The sequence below is a fragment of the Aureobasidium melanogenum genome (assembly GCF_000721775.1).
Source record: "Aureobasidium melanogenum CBS 110374 unplaced genomic scaffold scaffold_27, whole genome shotgun sequence".
NCBI classification, from domain to species: Eukaryota; Fungi; Ascomycota; class Dothideomycetes; order Dothideales; family Saccotheciaceae; genus Aureobasidium; species Aureobasidium melanogenum.
The window spans coordinates 107,564-125,016 of NW_024470079.1; the positions used below are offsets into that span (position 1 = coordinate 107,564).

The 17,453-nt window shown below is 50.2% G+C and overlaps 6 protein-coding genes across 6 annotated transcripts; 1 reads left to right on the forward strand and 5 right to left on the reverse strand.

Annotated features, from left to right (window-relative positions):
• Positions 1–208: 208 nt before the first annotated feature.
• Positions 209–2,912, forward strand: M437DRAFT_58043 (uncharacterized protein; the record flags this gene model as incomplete). The annotated part of the gene is made up of 5 exons (XM_041023323.1): positions 209–435; positions 490–583; positions 645–1,311; positions 1,510–1,725; positions 1,831–2,912. 5 exons carry the CDS (start codon positions 209–211, stop codon positions 2,910–2,912), a joined length of 2,286 nt encoding a protein of 761 aa, XP_040876044.1.
• An 812-nt stretch (positions 2,913–3,724) lies between these two features.
• Positions 3,725–5,167, reverse strand: M437DRAFT_69383 (putative ANP1 protein; the record flags this gene model as incomplete). The annotated part of the gene is made up of 4 exons (XM_041025275.1): positions 3,725–4,008; positions 4,068–4,196; positions 4,249–4,877; positions 4,995–5,167. 4 exons carry the CDS (start codon positions 5,165–5,167, stop codon positions 3,725–3,727), a joined length of 1,215 nt encoding a protein of 404 aa, XP_040876045.1.
• Positions 5,168–5,832: 665 nt separating this feature from the next.
• On the reverse strand, positions 5,833–7,881 carry M437DRAFT_69384 (uncharacterized protein; the record flags this gene model as incomplete). Its single annotated transcript, XM_041025276.1, has 5 exons — positions 5,833–6,948; positions 7,015–7,063; positions 7,119–7,277; positions 7,622–7,650; positions 7,792–7,881. The coding sequence occupies 5 exons, from the start codon at positions 7,879–7,881 to the stop codon at positions 5,833–5,835; spliced, it is 1,443 nt and encodes a 480-aa protein (XP_040876046.1).
• Positions 7,882–9,837: 1,956 nt separating this feature from the next.
• Positions 9,838–11,100, reverse strand: M437DRAFT_69385 (uncharacterized protein; the record flags this gene model as incomplete). The annotated part of the gene is made up of 2 exons (XM_041025277.1): positions 9,838–10,129; positions 10,181–11,100. 2 exons carry the CDS (start codon positions 11,098–11,100, stop codon positions 9,838–9,840), a joined length of 1,212 nt encoding a protein of 403 aa, XP_040876047.1.
• Positions 11,101–13,808: 2,708 nt separating this feature from the next.
• Positions 13,809–15,194, reverse strand: M437DRAFT_35141 (nucleotide-binding domain-containing protein; the record flags this gene model as incomplete). The annotated part of the gene is made up of 1 exon (XM_041019299.1): positions 13,809–15,194. A coding segment is annotated over one exon (1,386 nt), but the record flags the coding sequence as incomplete, so codon positions are not given.
• A 927-nt stretch (positions 15,195–16,121) lies between these two features.
• On the reverse strand, positions 16,122–17,033 carry M437DRAFT_87979 (uncharacterized protein; the record flags this gene model as incomplete). Its single annotated transcript, XM_041028742.1, has 3 exons — positions 16,122–16,514; positions 16,575–16,919; positions 16,983–17,033. 3 exons carry the CDS (start codon positions 17,031–17,033, stop codon positions 16,122–16,124), a joined length of 789 nt encoding a protein of 262 aa, XP_040876049.1.
• Between the last annotated feature and the right edge of the window lie 420 nt (positions 17,034–17,453).

Below are 17,453 nucleotides of genomic sequence, written 5' to 3' on the forward strand. Positions count from 1 at the left end.
ATACTAAGACATACGAAAGAGAAAGAACCTAGCCTGTAAGAATATCAGAATAGAAAGAAAGACGTGGTTGTCGTCGTCTGCGGTTGCACGATCTCGGTCGTCAATCGAGTCTAAGCGCGAATCGACGTCACGCATTTGCAGCCGAGGACGAGCAGTCTAGAGCCTCAATGCCCGACACCTTGACGTCGCTAGCGGATACCATCTCGAGATGGATACTGAACAGTTCACGCCGGCGCAACTGTCCTTCTTTTCCATCTATAGCCCGCCGCTAGGACCGACCGACGAGACATTCGGCGACCAGGTTGTCTTTTACTATTCGCGATCAGCCAGGGATGGACGAACGAAAGCCAAAGCAACGGCCGACGAGGAGCGACTGAGTGAGAATGAGAAGCTACGACAGATTGGCCTTGCCCAAGGCATGGCCGGCTTTGCCAGGTACAGCCAGCTGCTTGCTTGACAAAAGACATTTGCATGTTAAACATGGTCAAGGAACTTTTCCGATGGTGAGCCCATCGAGGCCGTCGAGACCGAGAAGTCGCGTATCCTGATGCACGAGCTGGAGAAGGACTGGTGGGTCCTGGCCGTACGTCGTCCCTCTGCCTCGTTGTCTATGTCAATATACTCATTCATGGCGTATCCTGCAGTCCATCGACCTCACACGTCTCCCGTCTTCCAACAAAGACCGGGAATTCGAATACTCGTCACGCGAAGTCAGCCCGGCTCCACTCCTCCTACAACAAGTCTTGACTGCCTATCGCGTCTTCACACTACACCATGGCCCCTCGCTCAGCGACATGTACGTCAAGCTCCCAAGAGACAAATTTTCGGCCCTCCTTGATCGCTTCTGGACCCGCTTCTGTCGCAATTGGGACGTCTTGCTACATGGCAACCCCGCCATCGACATCTTTGGAGGCTTGAAGCTTGCAGCAGGAGGCGAACTGGGCTATGGTGTGGGTGAGGAAGATTGGGGCAGTGGAGACAGAGAAGTGCTTGAAGATCTGGTACATCGTACCGAAGGCCTGGTCGACTTACTTGTCCACCGTTTCGGTGAAGCTGCACCTCCTGAGGACGACTACGCCAACGATGATCCATCCCAGATCACTCTACACGATGCTCGACAGGGTCTTCCTTGGCTAGGTTGTGGCAATGAGCCCCAGGCTCCAGATGGCCTGATCTTCAGTGGTGTGGGTGCAATTACCCGCTCCTCTGTTCGTGACATTTCTACTTGGGTCCGCGACATCTATGCCTATGGAGAGCACGCTTATGGCGTCAAGGATAATCCACATCGACAACGTCGTAAGAGACGCAGACGTCAGCCCGTAGCCGATCCCGATCCAAGTACAGAGTCTGAGACACCTGCTGCTACCGACGAGGAGCTCAAGAACAAAGCCATAGACAAGTTGAAGGGCATCAATCTACCACCCGACCCTCGTCCACAGATGCACGACAGAGTCGCTTCTCACGACCACGCTACGGGTACGCCGGGCGCTCAAGTTGCTTCTCATCCAGGGATTCCACCTCCTATCGTCAGCGCTGTCGAAGCTTCGCTTGACCGAGCCAGCGCTTCCGCTGATTCTCGTGCTCCCAATCAACCCCAACCCTCGTCTGAACAGACTTCTTCCTGGAATCTCGGAAGCTCCGACAAATGGGTCAAATATCTCACTTTTGGTCTGGCATCAGGTGGGAAACGCTCAGATTCGCCAAAGCGACCAGATGGTCCTCGTCGTACCTCGACATCAAGCTCAAAAACTGTCAGAGGCGTTAGATCCAAAGACGACAAGGATGAACCACCAATGCAGCTCTTGGATCCCACTCCAGATGGCTATCAAGCAATGAACGCTCTACAACGTCAACGACAACGAGAAAACAACGGACACTTCCTCGTCGGCTACCACGGTGATCTCGACCGTAAACCAGCAGAAAACAACGACGACAACGACAGCGACACCACAATCAACGACTCTGAAATCCCCGAAGCAGAACGAAACACTTTACGCACCGTAAAAGTCGAACTCGCCGAAAAAAGCGAGTCTCAAAATGACGACATGGACTCTAGAGACAGCTTTGTCAACAGAGATGTTTCGTCGCGGTTAAGGGTTCTGGTGTATGTACATCGCCCTTTTGTGTATGTGTTTTTGTTTGAGCAGAGGACGCCTTCGCTCAGCATAACTGGCTTTTACCGCGAATTGCACAAACATCTGAGGCCACTCCACAAATCCCTGCTTAACAGTACTTCGACGCAAAAAGTGGCGCAGAGGATAGCAGCAGCACATACCTCCCCTCCCGAACCCTTATCCATAAACCCACTAAACCCTCCTTACGCACCACCCCGCAACAGTCCGGTTTTCGATCTCGTCTACGATCCTGTAAACCTCACTTGCCATACCTCCCTCCCGAATATTCCGGAACCGGGACAAGTTATGCCGTATGAGGGAAGTATAGGAACTACGAGTTCAGGACGAGACGCACCTCCCCAATGGACACGTTTGGAGGCGCTAAACGTACACAGTCATATTCTGTTTACGCTTGAACACTCCTCGCGCCACTCCAATGAAACAGAACGCACGTCTAAGACGTCGCGGCATTGGTGGGTTGTATGGCTGCGTATCCCTCAACCGGGTGAAAACGATGGAAAACACCCAAGGCCTGAACACTGCAGAACTGCTTTCCTAGTTCGCAAAGCTAGGGATCATGTTGTTGAAGTACAGCGGAGCAGAGGCTTAGGCGGTGCCAAGGGGATGGCGAGTAGGGTTAGTAGTGGCATGTATAATCTTGTGGGTGCTAGAGCTGGTGGCGTGGAAACTGAGGATGGGAACGAGGGTAAAGGATGGGGAAGTGCTGCGGCACTGGCGGGAGGCATTGGTATCGATGCGAGGAAGTATGTTGAGAATCTGTTGAGCTTGAATCGGTAAGAGGGAGAGGTAGAAGGTATGTATGTGATAGAAAAAGAAAGGCTGAATCACACTTCACGACAATCCGCTGGTCTTTTTTGGTTTCCTATCTGATGCGATGCTATGGATAGCTTTGTCTGGGTGATCACCTTCTCTTGTGCTTATTGCATATCTTTCAAAACATGTCGTGGTGCACCATACCCAGCCAAGTGCTCTTGCTTGTGTTTTTCACCCTCAAGTCAACCTGGTAGCTGGTATGACCCTGCTCCTTTCATCTTCAACTTCCGAACGTCCCACCACAGCACTACACATCTTGAATAAACATAATTTGAGCCCTATATCCTTCTCTTGTACCAGCACTGTAACTAGAATATCATCCTTCACGCTTGATCGTCGAGTATAGCGGTCGAGCGTCTCATAGTGCTTTGAAGGTTGAGGTCCGCATGAAACAGCACGCAACCAACACCATTCTCGGACGCAGTAACGACGATAATAAAACTTGCAATGAAAACGTGCACACAGAGGAGCGAGAGCAAAATGATTTATGAGCTCATGACAAGAGAAAAGTTCGGAACTAAACGTGCATGGGAATGATGCACAGCGGATCCCGACTCCAAAGAGTTCTGTATAGCAAATGCTGTGCTGTGCTCTGCTTGCCTTTTTCCTTGCTGTGCTTTTGGACAGCCATGCCCTCCCTATCCAAATACTATAGTCCAAGCAACGAGGAAAAGAGAATAGCAAACACCAGAACCGGAAAAATGATGCGAGAAAAGCACCAAGAGAAAAAAAAAGAATACAATCTTCTATCAAAATCCACAAGAAAAAAGCATCATCTACGCGTTTCCAGGCTTCTCATCCGTATCAATATGCCACACAATGTAATTCGGCAATCCATAAACACCGTAGCCCGCACGCTTGGCCATCTTTGCAAAGCCTTCTGTTTCGGCTTGGTTCTCAAATGCGTACGAAGGGAAGTTGATACCGGAGCGGTGCACATCGGCCTTGACGAGAATGTTGACGCCGCCGATGCCGTCCAGTGGGATCTCAACGTCCTTGTCCTCGCGCCAGTCGCCCATCTTGGCCATGTATGTGCGGCCGGTGTCGTACTCCTTGTAACCTATGAGGAGATGCTTGTTAGTCTCTGTGGAAGGAGGCTTGCAATCGAGATAGATGTACCTTCTGCCAGGACGGTGTCTTTGTCGAGCGAGGCGGCCAGCTTGAGACCCTTGTCGGATTCTTGCCATGAGTTGTAGTCGAATCTTCCTTCAATGTCACGGCCGTTCTCGTAGCGGTGGAACCAGACGTCTGTATCGTAATCAGTAAACATTCTCGAGATGGGCTCAGCGCATGATCATACTAGGAACAAGGACATCGCGATCGTGAGCGATAAAGTCTTCAATAATCTTGGAAGGGCTGTCCTTGATATCGACATCGCGCCAGTAAACCCAACTGTGTTCAGGCTTCAAAGCAGCGCTAAGAAGGTAATTTCTAGCCTTGCCCATTGCCTTTCTTCGAGGACCCTGAGCAGCGAAACCGTGTCTGTCCTCGACGTTTTGACTCAAATGAACACCGAAATCTTTCTGAACGACGGTAGCGCTGTGGAAGGGGATCGAGTCGGGGCGATTTTGGATGCGCTCGAGTTCCTTGGAGAGGACGGCGAGGGTGTCGTCAGTGCTGTCACCGACGAGGAAAGCGAGATCGATCAGGTCGTGGGGGTAGGTCAATTGCGAGATCAGATCGAAGTAGTCGTTGATGTAGGGGGCAGCGTCGCGGAGAGGAGTGAGCAGGAGTACGCGCTCCTTGTTGTCGAGGGCTTGTCTCGTGCTCTTTATGGGGTTAAGATCGATACTGCTGATGGTGGTGTGGTTGATCTCGACGGGAGCGTGGTGGTTGAAGATGACGGGGGTTTGTAGGCTTCCGGTCCATAGCATCTGCTCGTTCGGTGTCATTTGCATGGGCGACTTGGCCGGACCGAAGCAGTAGAACCTGTCGGGGTCAGCATAATGAATTGAGAGGCTGCTCGAGCTCCAGCGCATAGCAATTGTCGACGTCGTCCAAGTCGTCTGTCGCATAAGACAGCAGGAGCGAAAGGGTCAAGCTTACTTTTGCAGGTCTTCAGCAGTACCTGTGACACCCCTCCATAACAAGATAACGAGGCCGACTATGGCGACGACCAACAGGAAGCGGGTGCGTGTAAGAAAAGTCCAGATGGCTCTGGTGGGAGGCAGCCTGGCCTGAGCCGCCTTCCATGAGACGCCATTCTTGGGCAATAGCATGGCGATATGCAGTTTATGACCACTTCAAACCAGGCGGCCTGTCGCGGGAAAGTCGAAATGACAGCAACCTCGTCGGCGCTGGCTGGTGCTTCAGGGAACCCGGAGAGCGTTGGCTTGCGTATGTGGTACCTTGGCTTGCCAAGAGCGATACGTGCCAATGTCGACGGCAAGAGCGTATGAATGCTGAGTGTTTTCTGAATCTCAGCTTCCTTCCTGGGCTTGTCCAAAGGGGGATTGTGACTTCTGTGCAGTCGTTGCTTGTTGCTTCCTGTTGCGACGGGCTGGTCTTCGTCTCTGCCACTCGTTCTTTCCCAAAATGGCAACGATTTTCTACGGGACCCCAGCATCCTTCTGCTCAAAGCCACCTAATTATTGCGTACCTCTCCACCAGCCCCTGAGTCAGACATTCGCTTCTGAACAATGCCTTTGACAAGACTCCACCATTTGTTCATTAATTAACATACAATATATATGCTGTAAAAGTTGGGTAAGTATGCTACCGGAACATTTTCCTCTCCTTCCCGCCTTCTTGATAAGACAATTTTTGTTGTTCAACGCTGCCAGAACCTCATCCGAAGAACAAAGAGAAAACAGAACATAGGGTATTCGTTAGAATCATTAAGCCATCTCCAAGAAACAGTTTTCCTTTCCTTTTATTCTATCGTTCAAAACATTGATCGGCCTTCTTTGGGCTTGCAGAAGAACATCTGCTGTAGTGCGACTTTGCCGTAGTCGGTAGCGATGGGCATGAGCTTCTGCTCGATGATATGGAGGAGCTCGTCTTGGCTGCGTACGTTCTTTAGACCAAGAGGCAGATGTGCCTCTTCAATGACCTGGATTCTGGCTGCTTGGCACTTGAGATTGTATGTCCTGTCGTCATCACGCGGGTCTCTCACCACGTCTGCGGGCTGGACATCTTCTGGCTCAAACAAGTCAAGGACGCCGCCAAGCTGTTGCATGCCTATTCCGAAGAGCCCTTGCATGAGGACAATGGCGAGAGAGTTGAGTTGGGTACTGGCTTGCAGCAGGTCCTTCTCCTCGTACAGCATGCCACTGCTCTTAGCATTGACTACTGTCTGAAGCCTGTGACCTCTCCAGCCCAAAGAACTCACAAGGAGACGTTGAAGAACCATTCTTGAGCCCCCCTTCTCAGCTCGGAGATGAGTCTGTGCAACATTGTGCCTGGTGTTGGGGTCGCTGCTACCAGTCACTGATTTGGCACGTTTGGCTTCGCGAGGCACATGTGCGCGATCAAATCGGGGGAATGGTCGATGCCCGTTCGAGTTGCCGCCAGACATGAGATAGCTGTTGACGGGCGCTTGAACACCTTCCTTGTAAGGGCGTTGAGCCTCGTCGATTCGCCTGTTGTTTTCGAGCTCCTGCGCTCTGGCCATCTCCGAATAGTCCTTGCGTTTTGCGGACTTCGTCTTCTTCTCAACTCTGTAAGAGGGACTCGATTTTTTGGCTCGTCTAATAGGCAGAGCCATTTGGGGCATGGCTGGTGAAGCAGACCTGGACGGCGTAGGCGTAGGCGAAGGTGCAGTAACAGACTCAGGGGGTGAGGCATACGAAGACTCGTTCATGATGATAGGGACTGGGACATATTCACAGCCAAGCGAAGGAGCACGCATGTACTGCAGGTTCGACTGATCGGCGACCTCAGCCAAAATCCTGAAGGACGGAAGCGATACATGGGCAGTAGCAGGGCTATGGTCGGGGCTGGGCATCATCCTTGTAGGCAGATGATGATGATGCAAGCTTGAAGGTGTACTGGTAGATGGCTGCGTACGAGTTACAGCCATGTCCTCTCGAGCATATACAGGACGAGACAACAGATGGCCACTAACCTGCTCAACGCGGTTCACTGCTCTACGTCTGAAAGCCGTATGGTTGTGTCTAGATTGTATCAGCTTCAATAACTTATGTGCGATGCTCAAGTCGACAGACTCACGATTCATAAATCATGTCGATATGCTGAGCAAAGACACAGAAGCAAGCAGGTACTTTTGTTCCGGGTTCGAGGAGAAGTGGAGCAGTAGTTGAAGTCTGAAGATCTTGTGTGAAGGTGTACAGAGACTGATACTCTTTGTGTGTAACTCTTGTCGACGATCTGATGGGATGTGCACGTTCAAAACAAGCAAAAGCCAAACAAAAGAACCGACCCAAGAAAATGCAAAAGATGACAGGAACGATTAACAGTGAGCAACAGATCCGACCGATTGATTTAGCGATTGATTTAGTGTAATTGTGTGGGTGTGAGATGAAGGATTAAAGATGAAAAGGGAGGTGTCTATCGACTTGATATACTTACGAGATCTCAAGGTATGGTGAATATCACGTCTACTCCATGTCATTTTCCTTCCATATGCCAGGATAAGTCAACGGCATGGCGCTAACGCTGGTATCATAGCCACTGCCGCTCAGGGCAGTCACAAGCTGTGTCCACCAACTTACCGGCGCAAGTGGCAGACGCTTGAGCCCATCTGCAGGGACAAGCCTCGCAAACCTGGTCAGCTACCTTCCAGATCTTCCTCCAGTCACGCAACTGCCTAATAAACTTCCATTTGGGGCTTGCTGGTATGCGTCATGTTCCTTCACCGCTGCTTCTTGGACAATCTACTTACATCCAACATGCCTATGGACTCTGCAGAAAAGATATGAAGATCAATGTGAGGCACTATTCTGCATGCCAATTGCAGAGTGTCAAGGGGCATGTCGTGTTGAAAAACGCAACTAAGATCGGAACAAAACAAGCGGCATGAGGGGCGCCTATCGTAGTGGTACTGAATCCATGCCTAAGGAAGATGAGTCCTTGTGATTCGTCCATCTCGCGCCGTGCAGTGAAGGATCAAAGCAAAATAGCCGGGCACGAGCAGCTGAGACCCGAGAAAATCTGATATATCGATACTCAAGGATCGAAGAACGACCAAGGAAGTTGATTAGCTGACGGTCTGTCAGGAGAGCGAGCGCCATCCCGAGTAGTCGACCAGATCTATCGTGTTTCGTGCCGTAGTATGTTAGTGATAGGTGGCGGTTGATGCGAGGGTCCGGCATCCGGGTTTTGAATCCCTTGCCATCGCGGACCAGATCCGAAAGCGCTTTTATTGATGATAAGTGGGGAACCCGTGCCGCATCGATTGGAAAATCTTTCTGGAGTGCTTGACACCTTGGGGATACGCAGTAGTTTACATCTGTAACTTTAGTTGACATGCGAGTTGTCCCTTGTCTGCCTGTCGTAGCCAGCAGACAATGTATAACGTGCTTTTGAATACCATCATCATGCCGTTGTCAGACGGGCAGCTGCTTCGAACGTCAAACTCGCCATGCGAACAGCAAGCGGAAATGCACACCAGACTGCTTGTGGAACCAACGGGATCGCACACTTGTTCCAGAGCATCAGATGAACGTCTTCCAAGCCGATAGGCAAAAAGAGAGTATCCACAGGGCTTCCGTTGTTCATGGAACTGGATATAGAGAGGCTGAGATGAGTTGAGAGAGATGCAGCAGCTGACCGAGTTCTGGGGACGTGATGAATCTTGGCTGGTCAAATAGAACTCTAGGCGGTTGAAGACGACCAGCTTCGATACCCCCCGCTGTGAAATGCTTATCCTCGGGAAGGTGCAGGTAGAACTGGGCCAATCGTTGTTGTTGGGCATTGGCCAAGTCGACGTGAGATGAACCCAAGTGCCGAAAGTCAATGGTCGGTCTGCGAGAGCGGTTGTTGAGTGACGAGCAGAGAGAGTCGTACAAAAAAGCATCGACTGACTCTCGTACACAATCCCGAATGCCCCGGTTGGTTCGCGGCTCTTCCTTTGCAGAGAGGCGTCTTGCTCATGCATGAGGCCCCCACTTCAATTAGCAAGCTCATGCGCAGCAGATATCTTTGTTGATACGCCTGCTCTTTCCAGCAAGTACCATCGGTAGTACAACATTGTTGAAGACTCATGAAACAGGTCTCGCGCGGCATCTGATGCATGTTGTCATGAATGATGAGCCGCCATACATGCAGATGCAGCACTTCGCCGACCTCATGCTGAGAGGTCGCCGAGTTAAAGCACAGGTGATGGCATCGGCGGGGCTGGCACTCAGTGTTGAGTCGAGGGTGTGGGAAGATTCCCACAACGAGAACAGGTTCAGGTCAAGACCACAACTCGTTTATGACACCGAGTGACGTTCAGAGAAACGCAGAGCCTCAGAGTAGCGCTTCTCACTGTGGTCCAAAGTCAAAATGCCCCCTCGCATGCGACATCTCGTCGGCTAAATTGCGCGCTGGATGTCTCATGTTGAACGACTGCAATCAACACCAAGGAGCACATAATTTCTTCTAAAAAAGCCAAGCGCTTTGAGTAGAACAATTTCGTTTGAAATATAGACACGAAAAATCTCATCTGAGTTATTACAATAAACCCGTCCGCCAAACTCGTTAGAAGCCATTAAGAGAGAAAAAGGAAATAAACTTTGTGTGTAAAAGGACCATTCGATGCACACGCTATCCTGTATTTTAAAAGAATGCTTTCGCTCAAGTAAACCCCAGAGCCGGTATGTGAGTAGAACGAATCTTTGGGTCAATAAAATAGATTGAGGATGTCCCTTGGATTAGTCTACGCAGACAAAGAAAATGAAAATCGAAACGCCATGCAATTTGATCAACAAGTCAAGTTAAGACCCGTTTACAGAAGACCGAAGAGGGCGGCAACGACACCCATGACACCAGCGGCGGCAGTAGGGACGTACATGGCGTTGGCGGCACCAGTGGAGGTGGACTTGGTGGAGCTGCCAGAGCCGGTGACGGAGGGGTTAGAGCCAACACCGGAAGGCTTAGCGACGGTGCCGTTGCAGAAGTACTTGCCGCGAATCTCAGAGCCAGACTTCAGCTTCTGGTAGGCGTCACAGCCGCTGAGCTCAGCAGAGGACTGGATGTTGAAGGCACCGTCAACCTCGTTAAGAGCAGGAGTAGAAACGCTGCATGATGTTAGTCGATGCACTACAAAATCTTGTGAGCGAAGCACTTACTTGGTGAAGTCACCGTAGAGATCGAAAGCACCAGTGATAGTGGCAAGCTTAGGGAAACCGTCGATGACCATGAGGTCGGTGTTGTTCTGGATGGAGAAACCACCGCCAACCTTCTTCAGCTGAGGGAAGGAGACGTTGTTGAGGTTCTGGTTGGAGACGATGGTCAAGTCACCCTTGTTGGAACCGACAGTGGTAAGGTTGGCGCACTGCAGCGACGAGAACTCGTTGGAGTAAAAACCGAGAGATCCGTTGACGGAGACCAGAGAGTTGAGGGCAATCTGAGAGACGTTGCGGAAGGTCATGTTGTTGGCCCAGATCAGGTTGGGGAAGATGGCAGAGACGTTGCCACCGTTGGACTCGATGTTGAGCGAGTTAGTGATGTTACCAAGCTGCATGGAGATGTCGTTCAAGTAGTTGTTGTTGGTGATGAAGACAGTGTCGACAACAGCAAGGTTGATACCATCAAGGGTCTGGAGCTGGGTGTTCTGGATGTTGAGCTCGCTGGCCTGCTGGACACCGGTGGTGAAGGAGAGCTGCTGGAGACCAGCAAGGGCGTTCCATTGGATGGAGTCAACCTCGCTGAGCTGGGGGAAGGACAGAGTCGAGAGAATCTGGAGCTCGTTGAGGATGAAGGCACCACCGATGGTCTGGAGGCTGTCACCAGAGATGGAGGGGATCAAAGAGTTGTTGTTTGCGACAAGGTCACCCGTGATTCTTCTAACACCAGGGATGTTCATGCCCTGGGTGACACCAGTGGCAATGGCGATGGAGCCAGAGAAGGTTGTGCACGAAGAGAGGGCCGAGGCATCAGCGGGAGATTGGAGAGTGGTGGTACCAGAGACGCTGCAAGAGTTCTGGCTGCTCTGGGCGTAGGCACCGCCAACGGCAGCAAGTGCCGGAACAAGGTACTTCATCGACATTGTGAGGGGAAATTAACTGAGAGACCGCGCGTCAGCATGGATGGCTTGTTGGAGTGTTTACGAGAGGGGTTGGAGTGCGACCAGGACATGTGTGCAAGTCTTGCACATAGCCCAATGTTGGGTGCGCAAGACAGGCCATGTCAAGAGATGACAAAAGACGATCGGATCGGTGTTGAGCGGATGGAAAAGCAGGTCAAAACATACCTTGAAAGTGTATAAACTGTTGCAGGAGAGAAAGCGCTGGGATAAGTGTAGTGCAAGTGGAAAAGACCAGATGCAACAGTAATGGGAGAGCGAGTGTGAGAAAGGAGAAGCGGCCTTTTGCGATACAAAAGCACTCGTAATGGAGTCAACGAGAGGAAGGTGCGAAGGTGCGTGTGAAAAGGGAAGGGCCAGGGGGTTGTTTTGAAGAGGCCTGCCCTGTGTTGAGCTTCAGCCAACTGAGCCAAGTCCTTAGTGCCATTTTTTTAGTGGCAAACATCAGGTCGGGTCGTTGCGTTACGCGGCTATTTCCTGCACAAACACCACCACCACCACCAAACATCTCGTCTCTCCAGGCTCTGGCCGCCGTAGAGCGCCGCGGAATCCGCTTTCTTTGGCAACTAAACTGCGTGGCGAACGTGTCTCGGTCGCATGCCGCTCCACTGAAATCCAAGCATTCAACACAATTCTGCTTTGAAATCCATACCACTGTGTGCTGCCTTCAACCTCGTCCGCGCCACGGCATAAAATGCGATGGTCGATCTCTTGCTTTCGCTCTGTCGTTGGCCAGGCGCTTTGACACATCCCGGTGCTCGAACTGTTTCGGCTGGATGTCATCCCTGCAGCCACCGCAATCTCGCATCGTCCTTTTGGTCAATTACTTGTCCGTTATCAGCAACGATTTGATTGCTCCGCCCATGATTTCTTCTCGTATGCGTACTGCTGCCAATCTTGATAGCTACCTATCTATTATTTCGACATCAGGAGGAGATTCTATTGTTCTATCCAATTCCCCAGTCGTGGCTCAGATCAACGTCCGGGCTGCTTTCCCGTCCCCAAACAAACAAGATTTACCCTAAACTGCTTCCGTGCTTGGAAGTGGTGGCAAGTTCGCGATTGATGTGGAGCACACCAACCATTCCAGCTTGCTATCTGCTCAAAATACTGCCTTGCTTGTACAACTCGAGAGGCTGAGTCCCAGCCTCCATCCAAGTATATGTCGTGTCAAGGTTCCGGCAGCACAAATATCCTTTGCAAAAGCTTCAAAGCTCAGCGGGTCCCGTGATACCCGTTGTCAGAGCCTTTGAAAACACGCATGATCGTCACAAAATGTGGCTGCTTCCTCGGTCGCTCGATCGAGCCCTCCGACTTGGCACGCTTCGTCGAGAAAGGATCATCCCCGGGTTCCGTGGCAGGAAACTGTGATGCATCCTTCTGAAAAGTTAAACAGCAATTGCCCGGTGTGCCTGTCTGTTGAGGGTTGGCTATCAAAGACAGAAAGAAGTGTCTTTTGACCTTTCGTTGCTGCTGCAGAATTGGTTTGCATTCGCTGGTGATCAACATGACGCCGGCTTAATTGTCCGGTGTTTTCAGATGATTTGATGCATGAGTCCTTCTCGCGCAGAAACGTTAGCTGCTCATCACAATTCTTGCTGGAATATTGGCCAGTCGGAGCGTACGGTGTCCTTGCTTTCAACAAGCAACCCTCATGTGTTCCCCAGTCGACAACATGTTGTGTGACGTTTCTGAAAGCCAGCCTCTTTATACAAGTGTTCTCTCATTTTGCATCTTGCCAGCACCACTATGCACTCAAAAGTGCAGTGGTGTCTACTCCGCAGTGCCAGTGGTGCTTGTCAGCACCGGACTTGATACAAATATACATCAAGAAACTTTCGATACGACGATACAAGAACGCGATAAGAAGTCGCTTGAAGCCATGTTGTCACCAAATTCGGCTCTCCAGACGATCATCCGCAGCTTCAACTCCATGATCCACAAACATTTGTGGGCTTTTTCCCTTCTCACAGACCAACGACGATGTAATGGCATGCAAAGAACACTGGAACAAGATTTCAACATCGACAGCCAAGCAACGTGACAATTGACGAAAGCATTTTGCAGTGAGTCAAGTCTGCGGGATACTAATTCAATCAAGCCAAGATCATGACTTGGGGCTTGAGTCGTTTCACCTTGACACAATCAACGCTCTAGAGTGGTTTAAAAATACATCAAGCCGAAAAAAAAAAAAAGCAATATTAGCGCCCGTCTTCTCTAATTGCGACTTGTCGTCCTAAGAGAGTCAACGATATAAAGACGGGCAAGGCCATGGTGAAATTAGCCTCGAGATCATTGGCTCCCAATCTCCGCGAACAGACATGACTGACGCAGGGCTGGCCAACTCGTCGCTTTTGATAGAGACTCTTGCTCTGCTATGAGATGTGAACTTGTAGCATGGCTTCTTCCATACTACCGTGAGGAAGACTCGTGCTCATTAACGAGTTCGCAAGACCTTCCGCGTTTCTCGTAGCTCTACACACATGCGCATGATAGCATATGCGATGCTGATTCATCGACGAGCTCAAGCAATTGTTACAATCAGACGAACTGGCTCCGGAAAGCGTCGACCGTTATAGATGACTTTTGTAAGCTAGATTGATTCTGAAGTTGCAAAAGCTAAGTTAGTCCTGCATGACTGTTCTCACTAGTCATCGGAACAGCTATAGCTTCCACATGCCTCTTTGCACAAGCTTTTGCTTATCCAATGTCCTCCACCCCTTCTCTCCGTCTTCAAGCCCATTCTTTTTACCCTTTGGTACATCCCTCCAAGAGAACAGCTCTGTATATTCTGTCTTCCTGCCCTCAACAACATCAACCACATGTTTCCCCAATACTGGAAGAAACTTGAAGCCGTGTCCACTGCCTCCACTCGCAACTATCAAACCTCGCTGACCAGGAACATAAGACACAAGAAAAGAGTTATCAACACTATCAGTATACCAACACAATCTTCCACGCTGAAGTTCTAGATCCAGTAGATCAGGCATGTTCTCAGTGCAAAAGGCTTTGACGACATCGAATGCTCGTTCAGGTATCTCTTGGATATCGGTCTTCGGGTAGGAGATCTTGTTGCCGGAAGAAGATGTATGAGTATAGTTTGTCCATTTTGCACCGCGAAAGCCGAATTTCATAACTCCTTCGGGAGTACGTGGGAAGCCGTATAGACCACCTGCAGTTTCTGAGGAGGCATCAAAGCCACCCATATTCCAGCTCCAGACAGGGAAGTTGGCTGGTGCGTATTTGTCCCAGAGATCTTGACGGGATTTGGGAAGATTGATTGTGAGGATTGTACCTGCTGTCGTCTCGAGAAGGGGTTGAGCTGCTGGGAGCAGGGAAGGTGTCCACCCGCCTGTTGCCATGATGACCAAGGCTGCTTTGTGAGATTTGCCGTCTGCCGTCTTGATACCAGTGACGTTGGTGCCAGAGTAGAGGAATGACTCAAATTCGCCAACAGAGGGTCCAAGATGGAGGACTACACCTGCTTTCTGGCAAAGATAAAGAGCATATGTGCAAGCTTTAGAAGCTAGAGTATACCCAGCCGTCATGTCCAGAATCCCATCAGTGGGTAAACCACGCTTTACGCGCTCAAACGGGTCAAATTTCGAACTCGGAATACCTTTCTGTTCCGCATCCCTGATGCGTCGCTCATCAGTAACTCGATACTGCGTATCCCTAACCTCCTCGGGGAAATTCCTCTGCGTATCAACTTCATGCGTTCCAAACCCTTCTTCAACCCTCAAGAACCCACACCGATCCCACAACTTTTCAGTATTCTTGAGAACCTCAGGGGTATCCTGATCATTCGCCATATCCCTATTCCAACACTCCCATTCCTGCATTGCGGAAAATGCAAGCCGTTGATAGAGTTCTTGACCTCCATAAGATGCACGTAGGATTTTGTTTTCGTCGCAGGAGGCACCATCGCTTCCGGCTGCGAAAGAGTAGTGTGTGGAGAGGAAGGGTTGGAGGTCGAAGAGGTGGATGTTAGTGTAGTGAGCACGGGAGAGGTGGAGGGCGGTGCTTAAGCCGAAGACGCCGGCGCCGACGATGATGATGGAGTCGGTTTTGTTTGGAGGAGACATGATGTTTTTTCGTCAGAGTATGAGAATTTACATGGAGGCGATTTATTTAGGTATAGAGGTAGAGTATGCTTGGCCGATGGAGTTGATAGGCGTGGTGTTGGCCGATAAGCACATGACGTGGCACATAGCTCCGGGGCATATGCATACTATTAACATTTCCTCTATGGAATTCCTGAAATGATCTCTGCTGGTATCCACATGTTACAGTCTGTGGTATCGATCTTCTTTACATCATGATGAAAGGAAAATGCACGATTGTGTACAAGAGTAGAAATGTAGCCGACGAGAGCCGATGGAAGCTTGGTTCTTTGAGACCACCCTGTATCTCAATACCATGGTATATGTCTATACTCTTTAAGAGACATGGCTTGAGCACATAGGGAGAATTTGATCATGCAGCTGTCAGACCAAAGCTATATGAATAGCCGGAAGAGATGTATCAGCCGCTATGCTTGTTCAGGTCGTTCTGGCAATTGACTGCCACTACTGCCACAGCGTGGATCTTCTGGCAGCACTTTACCCTCCTGTTTACAACGAGTTGAGAGACGACCTTAAACCATGCACTTTCGATTTTGAAGAGTGCGATGCTGATATAATCAAGTCACATCGCCAATTTCTAAAGCTCCAACTCTACTACTACTGTCATGTGCTGCAAAACCTCTTAGCTAAGGTAACTGCCCTGCAACGTGATCGGCTTTGTGTTTCCTGATGATGGCGATTTTGATGTCCGGTGCATAATTGAGGAAGACTTCATGGTTGATACTGGTACATGGTCTTGAAAAGCAGATTTCATGTCGATCTTTCAACTCCCTTTCCTGCCTTGTATGCCCCTTGGCCCTTGTGTTCTTAAGGAATCCCGTAAGGTGCGGGATTACTTCTCGATGATGACGACTCCATTTCCTAGTTTTCCTCCAGGAGCAGCGCCTCCAATGCATTGTCGGCGGTCTGGAAGCGGGTGGCCATGAAAGCCTTGAACATTCTGGCAGCGCCTCTAGGGCAGAAAGTGGCACGAGCTGCACGCTGTTCGACGGTGCTGCACAATGGAGTGGCCACATGCTTGAACTTCTTCCTTGACCAATCTTGGTGGTTGTCTCTCTCGTTGTTGGCGATGTCGTTGCTCTGTAGAAAGTGAAATATTTCCTGGGCGAGATCTTCAATAGAAGTGTCTCCGTAGTAGCCCATCTGTAAGATTTTCTCAAACACGTAACCAACTGCAAAGTTGCAGGCAAACCCATCTGCAACCTCGCCAAAGCTGAGATCGGCGCTTGCTGTAACGCTGCTGAAATCCCGGAACTGGCCATAGGCATATGCCAGGTGAACCAACGCATAGAACGAAGGCTTGTGCTAGCCCACGATCGTAAGGTTTTTGGCACGTTGATTACGCAGCGACTGGAACAGGAACGGGTGACTGTGGACGAATGCGAGAACATTTTCGAGGTTCTCGCAAGTACGGCGGGAAGAGACGTCAATCTCGACCTTTGCTGGCACTTGCGGGACTATGCTGAACCAGTTAAAGATGTTGCGCAGGTGGACCTTGTTGGTAAGAGCGAGCGAGGGACCATCTGTGATAAGTGTGTCGTTGTCCTTGATGCGCACAGTGAAACAAGCAGGTCCTTCCTCTGCGATGGCATCTCTTGCGATCTGAAGCTGAATGGTCAGAGGCAGATCGTTGAATCTGAAGGCAGTATCCATGGTTGACTGCTATACCAATCAGTTTGTGATCAACTCCGTCATTTGATAGAGGAGGGTGAATATACTTACAGCTTCTGTGTCGGAGAACCGATCTTCCTCGACGGTGACGAAGGGCCGCATTGCAGCACACGTCTTGATGATTTGGTGCGTTTAGTATGGTTGTTGTCGTGGCGGAAGATGAAGTAAGCGAACAGAGAAATAGTTTTGTGGTCGTTGTGCGCAAGATGTGAGAAAAGATTAAAAGTTTCAATGTTGTGAGCACGAAACAAGTGAGCTAGAGGGTTGCCTCGAGTGAAAGAGCAAGAACAGCCAGGTTGTTGCTTGACATAAAGAAAGTGCGTGTATTCATCTTTGCTCCTTTCCCCCATCGTATCACTTCTGCCGTTCTCACATACCTAGGTAGGGTAAAGTCCATACCATGAGGAGGCTCACTCATTTATAAGTTTAGAAGCATGGCCAAAGAGAATCGTAAGACCGTCATGTCTCAGTAGGTAGTACTTGGATATCTGCACCTTCTCTGCTATTGCACATATAGTTGCA